The sequence below is a fragment of the Danio rerio genome, chromosome 17 (genome assembly GCF_049306965.1).
Source record: "Danio rerio strain Tuebingen ecotype United States chromosome 17, GRCz12tu, whole genome shotgun sequence".
Classification (NCBI taxonomy): Eukaryota; Metazoa; Chordata; class Actinopteri; order Cypriniformes; family Danionidae; genus Danio; species Danio rerio.
The window spans coordinates 4,667,501-4,683,541 of NC_133192.1; the positions used below are offsets into that span (position 1 = coordinate 4,667,501).

At 37.2% G+C, this 16,041-nt stretch overlaps 1 protein-coding gene across 12 annotated transcripts in view; it reads left to right on the top strand.

The window, feature by feature from the left end:
- tpo (thyroid peroxidase) overlaps positions 1-16,041 on the top strand; it is a 170,533-nt gene that overhangs the window by 61,833 nt on the left and 92,659 nt on the right. For 5 of the 12 annotated variants that reach the window (XM_073928006.1, XM_073928005.1, XM_073928013.1 and 2 more), the window contains exons 2-4: positions 7,177-7,298; positions 8,763-8,942; positions 15,110-15,188. In XM_073928006.1, coding sequence (XP_073784107.1) covers positions 15,122-15,188 — 67 coding nt within the window. In that variant the 5' untranslated portion in view covers positions 7,177-7,298; positions 8,763-8,942; positions 15,110-15,121. Of the gene's footprint in view, positions 1-6,661; positions 7,735-8,762; positions 8,943-15,109; positions 15,189-16,041 lie in introns of all 12 variants that reach the window. The other 7 variants (XM_073928007.1, XM_073928014.1, XM_073928017.1 and 4 more) reach the window with 4 other exon arrangements.

The following is a 16,041-nucleotide window of genomic DNA, read 5'->3' on the forward strand; positions in this document are numbered from 1 at the left end:
TCTATCTATCTATCTACCTACTGTTTTAATCTATCTATCTATCTATCTATCTATCTATCTATCTATCTATCTATCTATCTATCTATCTATCTATCTATCTATCTATCTATCTATCTATCTATTTATCTATCTATCTATCTATCTATCTATAAACTGCTTCTATCTATCTATCTATCTATCTATCTATCTATCTATCTATCTATCTATCTATCTACCTACCTACCTACCTACCTACCTACCTACCTACCTACCTACCTACCTACCTACCTACCTACCTACCTACCTATCTATCTATCTATCTATCTATCTATCTATCTATCTATCTATCTATCTATCTATCTATCCATCATGCTAACAACATGCTAATTCATGCTAGAAACATGCTAGTTACATGCTAATTCATGCTAGAATCATGCTAGTCACATGCTAATTCATACTAGAATCATGCTAGTCACATGCTAATTCATGCTAGAATCATGCTAACAACATGCTAATTCATGCTAGAATCATGCTAGTCACATGCCAATTCATGCTAACAACATGCTAATTCATGCTAGAATCATGCTAGTAACATGCTAATTCATGTTAGAATCATGCTAACAACATGCTAATTCATGCTAGAATCATGCTAGTAGCATGCTAATTCATGTTCGAATCATGCTAACAACATGCTAATTCATGCTAGAATCATGCTAGTAACATGCTAATTCATGCTAGAATCATGTTAACAACATGCTAATTCATGCTAGAATCATGCTAGTCACATGCTAATTCATGCTAGAATCATGCTAGTCAAATGCTAATTCATGCTAGAATCATGCTAACAACATGCTAATTCATGCTAGAATCATGCTAGTAACATGCTAATTCATGCTAGAATCATGTTAGTAACATACTAATTCATGCTAGAATAATGCTAACAACATGCTAATTCATGCTAGAATCATGCTAGTCACATGCTAATTCATGCTAGAATCATGCTAGTCAAATGCTAATTCATGCTAGAATCATGCTAACAACATGCTAATTCATGCTAGAATCATGCTAACAACATGCTAATTCATGCTAGAATCGTGCTAATTCATGTTAAAATCATGCTAGGTACATGCTAATTCATGCTAGAATCATGCTAACAACATGCTAATTCATGCTAGAATCATGCTAACAACATGCTAATTCATGCTAGAATCATGCTAGTCACATGCTAATTCATGCTAGAATCATGCTAGTCAAATGCTAATTCATGCTAGAACCATGCTAACAACATGCTAATTCATGCTAGAATCATGCTAGTAACATGCTAATTCATGCTAGAATCATGCTAGTAACATACTAATTCATGCTAGAATCATGCTAACAACATGCTAATTCATGCTAGAATCATGCTAACAACATGTTAATTCATGCTAGAATCGTGCTAATTCATGCTAAAATCATGCTAGTAACATGCTAATTCATAATGGAATCGTGCTAAAACATGCTAATTCATGCTAGAATCATGCTAACAACATGCTAATTCATGCTAAAATCATACTAGTAACATGCTAATTCATGTTAACAACATGCTAATTCATGCTAAAATGATGCTAGTAAAATGCTAATTCATGCTAGAATCATGCTAACAACATGCTATTTCACGCTAGAATCATGCTAATAACATGCTAATCTATCTATCTATCTATCTTTTCATACTTTTTAAAACTGTTTAAACTAAATAAACTATTACCCTCAGGCTTTCACAAGCCAGCCTCAAAGTTTGTTCTCAAACTTTAAGAATCTAGTTCTGCTTCTTCTTCTTCTTTCTTCTGAGACTAATTTTAAAGTCTATCTCCTCCTAACCCTTTCAAGCTTCATACCTCAAACTTTCGTCAAACCTTCAAACTGGTCTGACTCGGGTTGCTATATCTCTTCCGACTGATCCGACTTTCGGTTTTCCGAAAAACGACCCGGAAAATTCCCAAAATTCCCATTGACTTAACATTGGGTCAAACTTTGTGACCTCATAACTCTGCATCAGACGTTCCTACAGACTTCTAACTGGGCTCATTTAACTCAGTCTAGCCAGCAGCCAATAACTGATGACCTTTAAACTTACTAGCCACTCCCTAGCAACCACTTTTGGCACCCTAGCAACTGTCCCATAGACTTCCATTGTAAAAGACTGCCATTGACTTAACATTGAGTCAACCTTTGTGAGCTCATAACTCTGCATCAGACTGTCCTACAGACTAGAGTCAGGCCTCATTCAACTCAGTCTAGTCAGCAGCCAATCACTGATGACCTTTAGACTTACTAGCCACTCCCTAGCAACCACTTATGGCACCCTAGCAACTGTCCCGTAGACTTCCATTACAAAAGACTCTCATTGACTTAACATGGGATCAAACTTTGTGAGCTCATAACTCTGCATCAGACTGTCATACAGACTAATGGATGAGCTCATTTAACTCAGTCTAGCCAGCAGCCAATCACTGATGGCCTTTTAACTTTCTAGCCACACCCCTAACTACCACATACTGCACCCAAGCAACTGTCCTATAGAATGTAATTAGCTGTGCTATCAAATGCTTATAATTCTAACATGATAATGACATGCCAATCATGCTAGCAACATGCTACTCATATGCTAATCATGCTAATGACATGCTAACTCATACTGGAAACATGCTAATGACATGCTAATTTGTACTTGAATCATGCTAGTAACATGCTAATTCATACTAGACCCATGTTAATAACTGGCCTACATGCATATCTTTGCATAGCAGTGTCCTATTGACTTGGGGGATGGCTCATCTGACTCAGACAACCAATGAGCATCTCAATATGATAATAAAGCTCACAAGCCACGCCCCCAAATTGATTCCATAGACTTCCATTAAAATAGGCCAAGATGCATATCTTTGCATAGCAGTGTCATAGAGACATGGGGGTTGGTTCATTTGACTAAGACAACCAACCACATTCAAGTTCACTCTGTAACCTCGCCCATAGCAACAAAACAGAGTACCCTAGCAACCATTCATCAACAGCTATATCTCAGCATCAGAACATCGTAGAGACTTGGAGATTGGCTCGTTTGACTCATGCTAGCAAACGGAACTTCCTATATGCTACACATGCTAGCAGTGACTAGCTACATGCTAATATTGACTAGCCAAGTACTGTAACTTGCTAGAAATGCTTACTAAGTATAAATGTTTTATCAAGCATGTATGTGAGGCTTGCCTAGTAACCAACCAGGGTACCCTAGCAACTGCCTAGCAACCACCCAAATTACCCTAGCAACCGCCTAGCAACCACCTAGCAACGGCCTAGTAATGCCTTAGTAAGGGCCTAGCGACCACTCAGGACACCCTAGCAACCGCCTAGCAACGCCTTAGCAACCACTCAGAATACCTTAGCAACCACCTAGCAACACCTTAGCAACCACCTAGCAACCACTTGGGACACCTTAGCAACCGCCTAGCAACACCTTAGCAACCACCTAGCAACCACTCAGAACACCCCAGCAACTGCCTAGCAACGCCTTAGAAACCACCTAGCAACCACTCAGGACACCCTAGCAACCGCCTAGCAACACCTTAGCAACCACCTAGCAACCACTCAGGACACCCTAGCAACCACCTAGCAACGCCATAGCAACCACTCAGAATACCCTAGCAACCATCTAGCAACCACTTAGGACACCTTAGCAACCACCTAGCAACACCTTAGCAACCACCTAGCAACCACTCAGAACACCCTAGCAACCGCCTAGCAACACCTTAGCAACCACCTAGCAACCACTTAGGACACCCTAGCAACCGCCTAGCAACACCTTAGCAACCACCTAGCAACACCTTAGCAACCACCTAGCAACCACTCAGAACACCCTAGCAACCGCCTAGCAACACCTTAGCGACCACCTAGCAACCACTCAGGACACCCTAGCAACCACCTAGCAACACCTTAGCAACCACCTAGCAACCACTCAGGACACCATAGCAACCACCTAACAACGCCTTAGCAACCACTCAGAATATCCTAGCAACCACCTAGCAACCACCTAGCAACACCTTAGCAACCACTCAGAACACCCTAGCAACCGCCTAGCAACACCTTAGCAACCACCTAGCGACCACCTTGCAACACCTTAGTAACCACTTAGCAACTAGTCAGAACACCTTAGCAACTGCCTAGCACCACCTTAGCAACCACTCAAAACACCCTAGCAACCGTCTAGCAACACCTAAGCAACCACCTAGCAACTAGTCAGACCACCTTAGCAACTGCCCTGCACCACCTTAGCAACCACTTAAAACACCCTAGCAACCGCCTAGTAAAATGCTAATTCATGCTAGAATCATGCTAACAACATGCTAATTCATGCTAGAATCATGCTAGTAACATGCTAATTTATGCTAGAATTATGCTAACAACATGCTAATTCATGCTATAATCATGCTAGTAACATGCTAATTCATGCTAGAATCATGCTAACATGCTAATTCATGCTAGAATCATGCTAGTGACATGCTAATGTATGCTAGAATTATGCTAACAACATGCTAATTCATGCTAGAATCATGCTAGTAACATGTTAATTCATGCTAGAATCATGCTAACAACATGCTAATTCATGTAAGAATCATGCTACTAACATGCTAATTCATGCTAGAATTATCCTAGTAGCATGCTAATTCATGCTAGAATCATGCTAGTAACATGCTAATACATGCTAGAATCATGCTAACAACATGCTAATTCATGCTAGAATCATGCTAACAACATGCTAATTCATGTAAGATTCATGCTACTAACATGCTAATTCATGCTAGTAATATGTTAACTCAAGCTAAAATCATACTAACATTCTATTTACACTTTAAAACCACTTCAAACTGTCAGATTTGGCTTTTCAAGCCACCATAAAGTTTGTCCTCAAACTTTAATATCTAGTTTATGATATTATAGTGCATGTGACATGAACTCTTACAGATGAATGATTTAAAACCCTTGACAGGCTTTTAGATGATTGTTCTTGTACATCAGATCAAGTGCAGTTACTCCCAATGAAAAACATGCCTTGTCATTAATTTAGATTAATGACTTGATTTACTTTAATTATGGATCATTGTTCAGCTAATGAAATTGACTATTTAGATTAGTTACGGGCCATCCTTCATTTAAATAACCACTAAAACAATCAGACGTGTTTAAGAGTTCACAGATAGACCTTCCTGAAGATACTGAGGTAAATTTGATTTTATATTCGTACATGGGTTCATTAACAGTGACATGTAACACGGTATATTGTTGAATATTGGGCCTGAAATCGCATGCAAGTATGACTTTAAAACACAATAGCACTATTTATCTCACTGTGAACTATCTTGTACTTCGATAGTGACAGGCTGCTTTTTCAGGTGTTTTATTTGTAATAAATTTGCAACAATTTTAAAAACTCTTTTTTTTTCACATTGTCATTATGGGGTGTTGTGTGTAGAATGTTGAGGAAATACTTTAATTTAATCCATTTTAGAATAAGGCTGTAACATAAAAATGTGGAAATAGTGAAGTGCTATCAATACTTTCCGGATGCCCTGTAGACGATTTACCTAGTTTGTAAACATTCAGGATGTGTGAGGGAATGACATCTGGGGTCCGTTCTTCGTACCTCGCTTAAATGATCTAAGATGATTTGGCAGATCCTGGATCTTTTAATCTTGATAACTGATCTCTCGCTAATTTGGTTCTTCAAACAAGTTCGCAAATCAGATTGGAATGTCTGAATAAACTGATCTGAGATCGCTGCGTGTGTTGTGAAGACAGATCTATCGATCCTCGAAATCATGATTAGCTATGCAGCGATTGGCTGACGGCACAGCAGCGTAATGACATCACCTGATTAATATTCAATTATCCATGTGAGCAAAATTACATCAAATTAGCAGTAAACCGTTTGTTAAATATGACACGCAATAACCTTCCACATTTGCTGTGAGCTGCAGGCTCCACACTTTCTTGTGTCAAGAGTATTCATCATGTATTTAAATGCAAATCAGTGTATTTAGTTCTACATTTAGAAAATATTTTCTATATTATAGTATCCGTTTTTTAATCGGTGTAAAGAATAACTGGTTGTTTACAAAAGCATTTTCATATTGGTAAAGGCGTCTGCAACTTTTGTGAAGCATCAAATCACTATTAACTATCAAAACATGTTTATGACTGCATAAATGTATTATTGCTTTAAAAAAAAAAGTCACATATTCTGCATTTCTATTATACACAATTTGTATTAAAGCGATCTAAAGCGTTCATACCAATAAGTTTTCTCTTTGCACCAGCAGGTGGCAGTCTTTGTACTTTCATTTCGAGGGTGCAGATTGCATAAGTTTTATTAATATGTATAACTTAATTTATTTTATTAATAACTATAACTTTATATATATATATATATATATATATATATATATATATATATATATATATATATATATATATATATATATATATATATATATATATATAGTTAAAAATATGTACCATTTTCCCAAGTGTATATAACTACTACTGTAAGAAAATATCAGAATTCAGAACATACTTTCTGTATTATCTTTGCTCTAACTGACCCGATCTAATCCTGTTTATATGAATTGAACCTGCTCCCGATCAGGTTTGACCTAGCAGATCTGTTGCTATGACAACAACTCACGGATCAGCTTTGAAGAACGAAACGATCCTGGATCGTGTCAAATCGTCAATATCCAAATCCAGCTAATTCAGAAATCCACGTACGAAGAACGGACCCCTGATGCGGTACAGAGTTTGTTGTTGTCTTAGAAATAAGTTATATTGATTACATATTACATATATTGTTTACATAATGCTTTCAGCGTATTATAACAGCTCGTCACCCAGTGATAAGCACAGTTGTTCGGCAAAATTAACGTTAAAGTGAGCGACGTTCGTCTGACAGGTCCAATTGCGATAGCACCCTCCCAATATATACTGGATAAGACGAAATGGCCAAGCACCCAGTCCCAAATATACAACTATCTCATTGAAACTCCCAATGTTTTTACATGAGAGAATTTAAGGCCAACAAGTCTTTGGATGACAACAATGTTGTTCTGTGTGGTCATTTGCAAGAAATAATGTCTCATGATTACCAGATTCAAAACTTTGTAGTGCTAAAGACAAGGAAAGAAGACCGAAAGACAAGGAAAGAAGACGGAGCTGTACAAGGCCTGGGTAATCATCAACAAGCAAAGCAACTGCATTCTGACGGTGAACTGCACGTGTACGGCAGGGTATTTGAACTTACACTTTTACATTTCATTCTAAGCATTCAGTTTCCGCAGTTTAATTCACCATATGTAACTGTTTTTCTAAAATCATTGCTGCAGTCAAAAGAGAGTAATGTGTATGATTCAGCATAGCATGAACTTACCTGACATAACATGACAGGGCTCGAAATTGCGACCATTTTTGTTGCATATGTGCCCGAAATTTTATTTATGCGACCTCAAAATATATTCGGGAGCACTTGTGCGAGTGCTAAAAATAGTTGTGTGCGACCAATTTTTACTGCAAAATGTTCACCTCATGCGCGGATTCGGGAGACATTCACCCAGAATGCATCTCTAAGCTCTGTGTCTGTACTTTTTGCAATCGGGAACCCGTGTGACGTCATGTGTGACTTAGGTTGGAAGTTCATCACCTTGAAGTTCATCGTCATCAAAGCAGGTGACCTGATGGTTTGCCCCTTTAGTGTTAATCATTGTGCACAAGATGGAGCAGTAACTGCTTCATTCCGGATGTCTTTCAGGGATGTAATTGCGGACTTGCCTATTGTGTATAATGATACTGTGTATTCCTAATAATATATAATATTCCTAATAATATAATGTGCGCGTATGAGAAAGCCACTGATCATTAGGGTTGGGCGTTTTGCACTGTACGATGTCTAATGTGAAACATTGCGATGGACGATGGCATCGTCATCATAGGCGGAGGTGAATTAATTATTTATGAATAATTAATTAATTCATAACTAATTAATTATGTCATATATATGTGTGTGTGTGTATGTATATGTGTGTGTGTGTGTGTGTGTGTGTGTGTGTGTGTGTGTGTGTGTGTGTGTGTGTGTGTATATATATATATATATATATATATATATATATTTTTTTTTTTTTTTTTGCTTGTTAGTTTGATTACTGTTGATTTCAAATGCAATAAATAGTTTCTATAAAGCTTGTAGTAAAGGTGCTTACTATTGGTGGGTGCGACTAAATTTTGGCTGATGCGCCTAAATTTTTAAAGTTAGAAACACAGGTGCTACCAAGCACCGGTGCTCCTATTTATATATATATATATTTATATATATATATATATATATATATATATATATATATATATATATATATATATATATATATATATATATATATATATATAATGATTGGCTTTTATATACTTCTTATTGCTCTGCATTTTGGTCACAAGATCTCCAAAGAAAATGGAAACAGCTTCTCCGATTAACAGATTAATGGAATAATGTCTGTAGTAGATTAATCGATTGTTAAAATAATTGCCAGCTTCAGCCCAACAATGATGCCAGAATGATCTGTTTTATCTGTGGAAATGTCCTGTTATGCCATGAAAAGCATTTTCTTAAAATGGTTGTTGAAATCAGGCTGTAACAGTGAGCAGATAATGATGATTTCCAGCTCCTGACAGAGGCTTGACACCAGCTTGTGTTGTGTTTTAAGAGGGCCACTCAAACGCCACGCTTCATCAAGCCGGAGCCTTGAAAATCAAGGGTTTTGCTGGAAGCAGCAGAGTTTGACTGTTCACAGTCAGTGAGCAAAACCCAGCACAGACCTGAACACAGGGGGAAAGAGGAGACAGTCGACTGGAAAAACACACACAGCACACCACTGAGACCACAGGTATGGGATATATCTACTATTTAAAAGTTTAGAGAGGTTTAATCTTTCTGAGAGAGGCTCTTCTGCTTACTAACGCTGTATTTATCCAATCAAAAATTCAGGAAAAGGTGTATTTACTGTTAAGAAATATTGCAAAGTACCAACTTAATACTTGACCGTCTTTTAAAATGTAGTTTATTCCCGTGATTCCTGAATCATTCTAATATGATGATTTTTTTCAGTACTGAAATAAGTTGTGCTGCTTCGTATTTTGTGGATACTTGTGTGATACTATTTTTTGGCATATAAGTAGATGGCGGCACAGAGGCTCAGTGGTCAGCACTGTCGCCTCACAACAAGAAGGTTGCTGGTTGGAGTCCCAGCTGGGTCAGTTGGCGTTTCTGTGTGGAGTTTGCATGTTCTCCCCGTGTTGGCGTGGGTTTCCTCTGGGTGCTTCGATTTCTCCCTCAGTCCAAACACATGTGAAATGGGTGAATTGAATAGACTAAATTGGCCGTAGTGTGTGAGTGAATAAGTGCGTCTGGATGTTTCCCAGTACTGGGGTGCAGCTGAAAGGGCATTCACTGTGTAAAACATGCTGGAATAGTTGGCGGTTCCATCTGCTGTGGCAATCCCTGATGAATAAGAGACTAAGCCGAAGGAAAATGAATGAATATATTTAATATATTTATTTATATTAGCCCTCCTGTGAAAATTTTTTAAATAATAAATTATTATTATCAATATATATACATTTATAACTATTAAATTTCTGAAAAAATAATACATTTAAAAGAAGAGCTTATATTTAAGAAAAAAGCATTTTATAACATTTATAAGTGTCTGTGTCACTTTTTTTGAATTTATAACAATTTAATTATTATTTTATTTTATAAATAAAATAGAAAATATTCATATGGCCAAGCATCCAGCCAAATGCACAACTATCTCGTTGAAACTAAGTGATTTTACAAGAGAGAAGTTAAAGGCCTACAAGTCTGTGTGGTCATGTGCATGAAATAATGCTTCATGATGACCAGATTCAAAACTGTAGTTCTAAAAACCGAGGTTCTGCCTAGCCAAAGACAAGAAAAGAAGACTGAACTGTACAATGCCTGAGTAACCATCAACAAGCAAAACAACTACATTCTGACAGCGAACTGCACCTGTACGGCAGGGTATGTGAACTTACATGCTTACATTTCATTCTAAGCATTCAGTGTCTGCAGTTTAATTCACCATATTTAACTGTAATTGCTGAAATCCTTGCTGCAACAAAAACGTATAATGTGTATGATTCAGCATAACGTGAACTTACCTGATATAACATGAGAACTGCAGAGTTGAGCATTTTAATTAGGTCCTCACTGCATTCAGTTCTTCTGATGTTAGCCAAAGATGTCTGTGGTTGGCATTAAAAGCAGTGTGGTGTGCGGTAAAAGTAAAGTTTTTTTTTTTTTTTTTTGGACCTTCGATTTTGGCATCCTACAGCACAACACAACAGGTTTGCTGTCTTTTTTTGCAACCGATATGCACGATTGAAGCTGTGTGACGTCATGTGTGACCAGGGCCGGAGCAAGCTGAACTGCCGCTCTAGGCAGAGGACGATCATGCCGCCCTCAACCCCAATCTGAAAACGAAAGTGACCGGTTATGTAAATTAAGTGAGGTGTCACGAACCTCTTTTCCATATAACTAAGGACGCGCGGGTGTCGCGGACCTCAATTCTGCCGCCCTATGTGCGGATATAACTGAGGACACGTGGGTGCTGATGGAGGTGTCGCTGACGCCGCCCTCTCTATTCTGTCGTCTATGCGCGAATATATCTGAGGACGTGGGTGGTGAGGGAGGGCATGCACTAAATTCCAGGGGTTTCATTACCACGACGTAAAATGGGCGTGGCTCGGTCGGTGTTTGGGAAACGCCCCCTTAAAAAAAACAATACTGAGAGGTCACCGATCATGCGCAGTACAGGTTCTTTTTTAGCGCGGTCATTTCAAACAGGAGGATTATGGATAAAGAACCTACCGCGGTGGATAACGAGGGAAAAAAACAATCATACAGGTTGTTTTTTTGTTTTTATAATGTTATATTTTAAAGATTTCATTAGCAAAAACGGCTGACCTCGTTTTACTTCGTTTTACTGTCTCTGGGCTTTTGTACTTCCATTTTAAACCAAATAATAATGGTTGTGGTAAGATTAACCGTGTCTTTGTAGTTTAAAATATGGTATTCAGTCATGTTTAAACAAATAAATACCACATTTTCTGTAATAAATCGTGGTTAATTTTTGTTTTCTCGATCTTAGTTAATTAACATACCTCATATTTATTTTCTATTTTTATTTAAAGTCATCATACACAAAACAACTGAGATCAGGACAGGTATCTGATGTTAACTAATATAAAAGTGATCATACATGAAACCCCTGGGATCAGGACAGGTATCTGATGTTACTGTATATAATATAAAAGTGATCATACATGAAACACCTGGGATCAGGACAGGTATCTGATGTTACTGTATATAAAAGTGATCATACATGAAACCCCTGGGATCAGGACAGGTATCTGATGTTACTGTATATATAAAAGTGATCATACATGAAACCCCTGGGATCAGGACAGGTATCTGATGTTAATGTATATAAAAGTGATCATACATGAAACCCCTGGGATCAGGACAGGTATCTGATGTTACTGTATATAATATAAAAGTGATCATACATGAAACACCTGGGATCAGGACAGGTATCTGATGTTACTGTATATAATATAAAAGTGATCATACATGAAACACCTGGGATCAGGACAGGTATCTGATGTTACTGTATATAATATAAAAGTGATCATACATGAAACACCTGGGATCAGGACAGGTATCTGATGTTAATGTATATAAAAGTGATCATACATGAAACCCCTGGGATCAGGACAGGTATCTGATGTTAATGTATATAAAAGTGATCATACATGAAACCCCTGGGATCAGGACAGGTATCTGATGTTAATATATATATAAAAGTGATCATACATGAAACCCCTGGGATCAGGACAGGTATCTGATGTTACTGTATATAATATAAAAGTGATCATACATGAAACACCTGGGATCAGGACAGGTATCTGATGTTAATGTATATAAAAGTGATCATACATGAAACCCCTGGGATCAGGACAGGTATCTGATGTTAATGTATATAAAAGTGATCATACATGAAACCCCTGGGATCAGGACAGGTATCTGATGTTAATGTATATAAAAGTGATCATACATGAAACCCCTGAGATCAGGACAGGTATCTGATGTTAATGTATATAAAAGTGATCATACATGAAACCCCTGAGATCAGGACAGGTATCTGATGTTAATGTATATAAAAGTGATCATACATGAAACCCCTGGGATCAGGACAGGTATCTGATGTTAATGTATATAAAAGTGATCATACATGAAACCCCTGGGATCAGGACAGGTATCTGATGTTAATGTATATAAAAGTGATCATACATGAAACCCCTGAGATCAGGACAGGTATCTGATGTTAATGTATATAAAAGTGATCATACATGAAACCCCTGAGATCAGGACAGGTATCTGATGTTAATGTATATAAAAGTGATCATACATGAAACCCCTGAGATCAGGACAGGTATCTGATGTTACTGTATATAATATAAAAGTGATCATACATGAAACACCTGGGATCAGGACAGGTATCTGATGTTACTGTATATAATATAAAAGTGATCATACATGAAACACCTGGGATCAGGAAAGGTATCTGATGTTAATGTATATAAAAGTGATCATACATGAAACCCCTGAGATCAGGACAGTTATCCGATGTTACTGTATATAAAAGTGATCATACATGAAACCCCTGGGATCAGGACAGGTATCTGATGTTACTGTATATAATATAAAAGTGATCATACATGAAACCCCTGGGATCAGGACAGGTATCTGATGTTACTGTATATAATATAAAAGTGATCATACATGAAACCCCTGAGATCAGGACAGGTATCTGATGTTAACTAATATAAAAGTAATTATACACGAAACCCCTGAGATCAGGACAGGTATCCGATGTTACTGTATATAAAAGTGATCATACATGAAACCCCTGGCATCAGGACAGGTATCTGATGTTACTGTATATAATATAAAAGTGATCATACATGAAACCCCTGAGATCAGGACAGGTATCTGATGTTAACTAATATAAAAGTAATTATACACGAAACCCCTGAGATCAGGACAGGTATCCGATGTTACTGTATATAAAAGTGATCATACATGAAACCCCTGGCATCAGGACAGGTATCTGATGCTACTGTATATGATATATAAAGTATGTGACACAAAAGCCGTGGGATCGGGACAGGTATCTTAAGTTATAACAGTATTAATGTAATCTAGAGGTATCTTAAGTTAATTTGTTTAATAAAACATACACTGACTTTACATGAAACACCTTCGATCAGGACAGCTATTTTGTACTGCATATAAAAGGCATTGGACACGAAACCCCTGCGAATACGTACAGGTATCTGAATGAAACGGCTGTTTTCACAATCTGCGCATGATCCGTGACCTATGCAAATTCACAGATAGGCCACGCCCACCCGATGACGTAGTAGCGGTTACGCTGTACTGAAACCCCTGGAAAAAAGTGCCTGCCGGTGAGGGAGGTGTCGCGGACATAACTGAGGAAGCGGGTGGTAAGGGAGGTGTCGCGGATGCCGCCCTCTCTATACTGCCGCCCTAGGCGGCCGCCTAGGTCGCCTCTATGGACGCGCCGGCTCTGTGTGTGACATAGGTTGGTATTTCCTCTATATATAAAAACCGACCAAAGACAGTTGACATTGTCCATCTACAAGATGGCAACAGAGACTGAAAAATAAACCCTTAGAGGAGAAAAACCCAGCGTAATTTTAAACTACAGCTGATCAAATCATTATTAAACTGGTAAGTGACTTTCTAAGTCGATCTCTCTCTTTTGTATGGTGTAGTGCTGTATTTATACCATAGTAATTGTAGTGTATTGAGTGAGATGGGACTCTGAGTTACTTTTTGGTTGGCCATCTGTTTCTAATGAGTCTCCTGTTTTCACTACTGCAGATTAGTTTAGTACACAGAAAGAAAGAAGAAATGCGCGCCAGTGTTTAGCGTTTTTTTTTTTTTTTTTTAATTAATGTGATCTCCTGATTGCAACAGAGAAATACTGTAGACTGTTATACTGTAGGAAGATATCTCTGTAGACTGATGGCATTTCATGCCATTTAGCCTAATAAAATTAAAATGTGAGCAAAATCAGCTGTTTTGTCATAATTTTAGACATTACTCTAGAGAGTCATTTAAACACTAGCGCTAAAGGGACGTTGGTGAATGAGCAATGGTTTCCGCTGTTCTGATGTCAGCTGCAGATGTGAATGAATGGCGGAAGAAAGTAGTTCCACTTACAAAAGGGACACAACGCATGCCTCCCACTAGGCGGGCCGGTGTAAGATTGTGACAGAATGATACCTTGGATATAAATATCACTGTTTCACGGTATTGTGATAACTGCTCTAAAATATATTATTTTTAAATGTCTGGGTAAAAAAAAAAAAACCTATTTCCCCTTTTACACAATATATTTTAGTTTGAGAAACATTTAAAATATTTTGAAACAGTAAACATGTCAGGCTAAATAATTCAAATTGGTTATTTACTTCTGTCTTCATTTGTTTCAGAAACACATTTTTCTTTTTTTTTTTTACAATTTAAAACGATATCTTTTGTGATCTTTTTTGTTGGAGATTCTGCTGTCCTAAAAAACAAAACAAAAAAGTACATTCAAAATCTTACTCATACCTTAGGAACGATATAACATAACATATATATATATATAAATGACACAACTGTATATTTACAGAAAATAACATGTTAATTAGAAATTTCAGTTCATTATTATTATAATTTTTTTTAAGTTTGTGTAAAGTAGCCCAGTTGTAAAAATGTTTTGCTTTCATATTGTATTTCATAGTGTGCAGTATATTGCATTAGCTCTTCTTAGAGTACAGAATAACGTTTCATCATTCTGCAATTAAAGTTAGAGTCACAGCAAGGTTGTTTCCTTTTTTATATGACATTTATTGTGCGTATTTTTGGTTGAATGAAAGCATTTGTCTTGTGTTTCAGGGCATTGAGGACATGGCGGGCTTTCTGATGGGTTTAACCTCCATCCTGATGTTCATCAGTTCATCTGATTCATCTCAGCGTATGTGGGAGCTTTCACATTTATATTTCATAAATGTGATTCTACAGAATATTATCTATAAATAGTTAATTGGCAGATATAAGATGTTCTGTCACACAATGGTTCTTAACTGGTTTGGAAATTGCTTAAATTTGTGGAAGATATGGAACATGGGAAGGAAATTTAATCAATTAATTAAAAAAAAAGTTAAAAAAATTAAAAAAAATTTTTTTTACCTATGAAACTATTAAACATCAAGGGCTCTATTTTGACGGTCCATGCGCAGAGCGCAAAACGCAGGGTGCAAACGCTTTCAGGGCGTGTCAGAACGCATTTTTGCTAATTTACGGACGGGAAAATCCGCTTTGCGATAAGGCGCATGGTCTAAAAGGGTTGAGTTTATTTTCTTAATGAGTTATATGTGTGTTTTAAGAATAAACCAATTAGAGTCTCATCTCCCATTCCCTTTAAGAGCCAGCTGCGTCGCGCCAAGAGCGCATTCGCTATTTACAGGACGCAAAGTAAGTCTAAGTGGAAAAAATGAGCATTTCACTAGCAAACAGTTAACAGTTTTTTGACAGAAAACTGTTAAACAGAGCATCTACTGCATGAGAATGAGAGATAATGGAACTACTTTCGCTCTTGAATAGGGAAACCTTTACGCACAGACATCAATTAGTCTATAAATAATTACTTTTGTTTGTTAAGCGCAAATATTTGTTTCAAAACTATTTCTAAATTCAGCTCTAATTTCCAGCAAACGAATAAATGAATAATAATAACAAAATTTGCTCAAAAACCTGAGTTATATCCTAAAACACATGCTGTTCCCCATATGGTCTAAAACCTGACAGGTGGGCAAATCTAAGCTTGT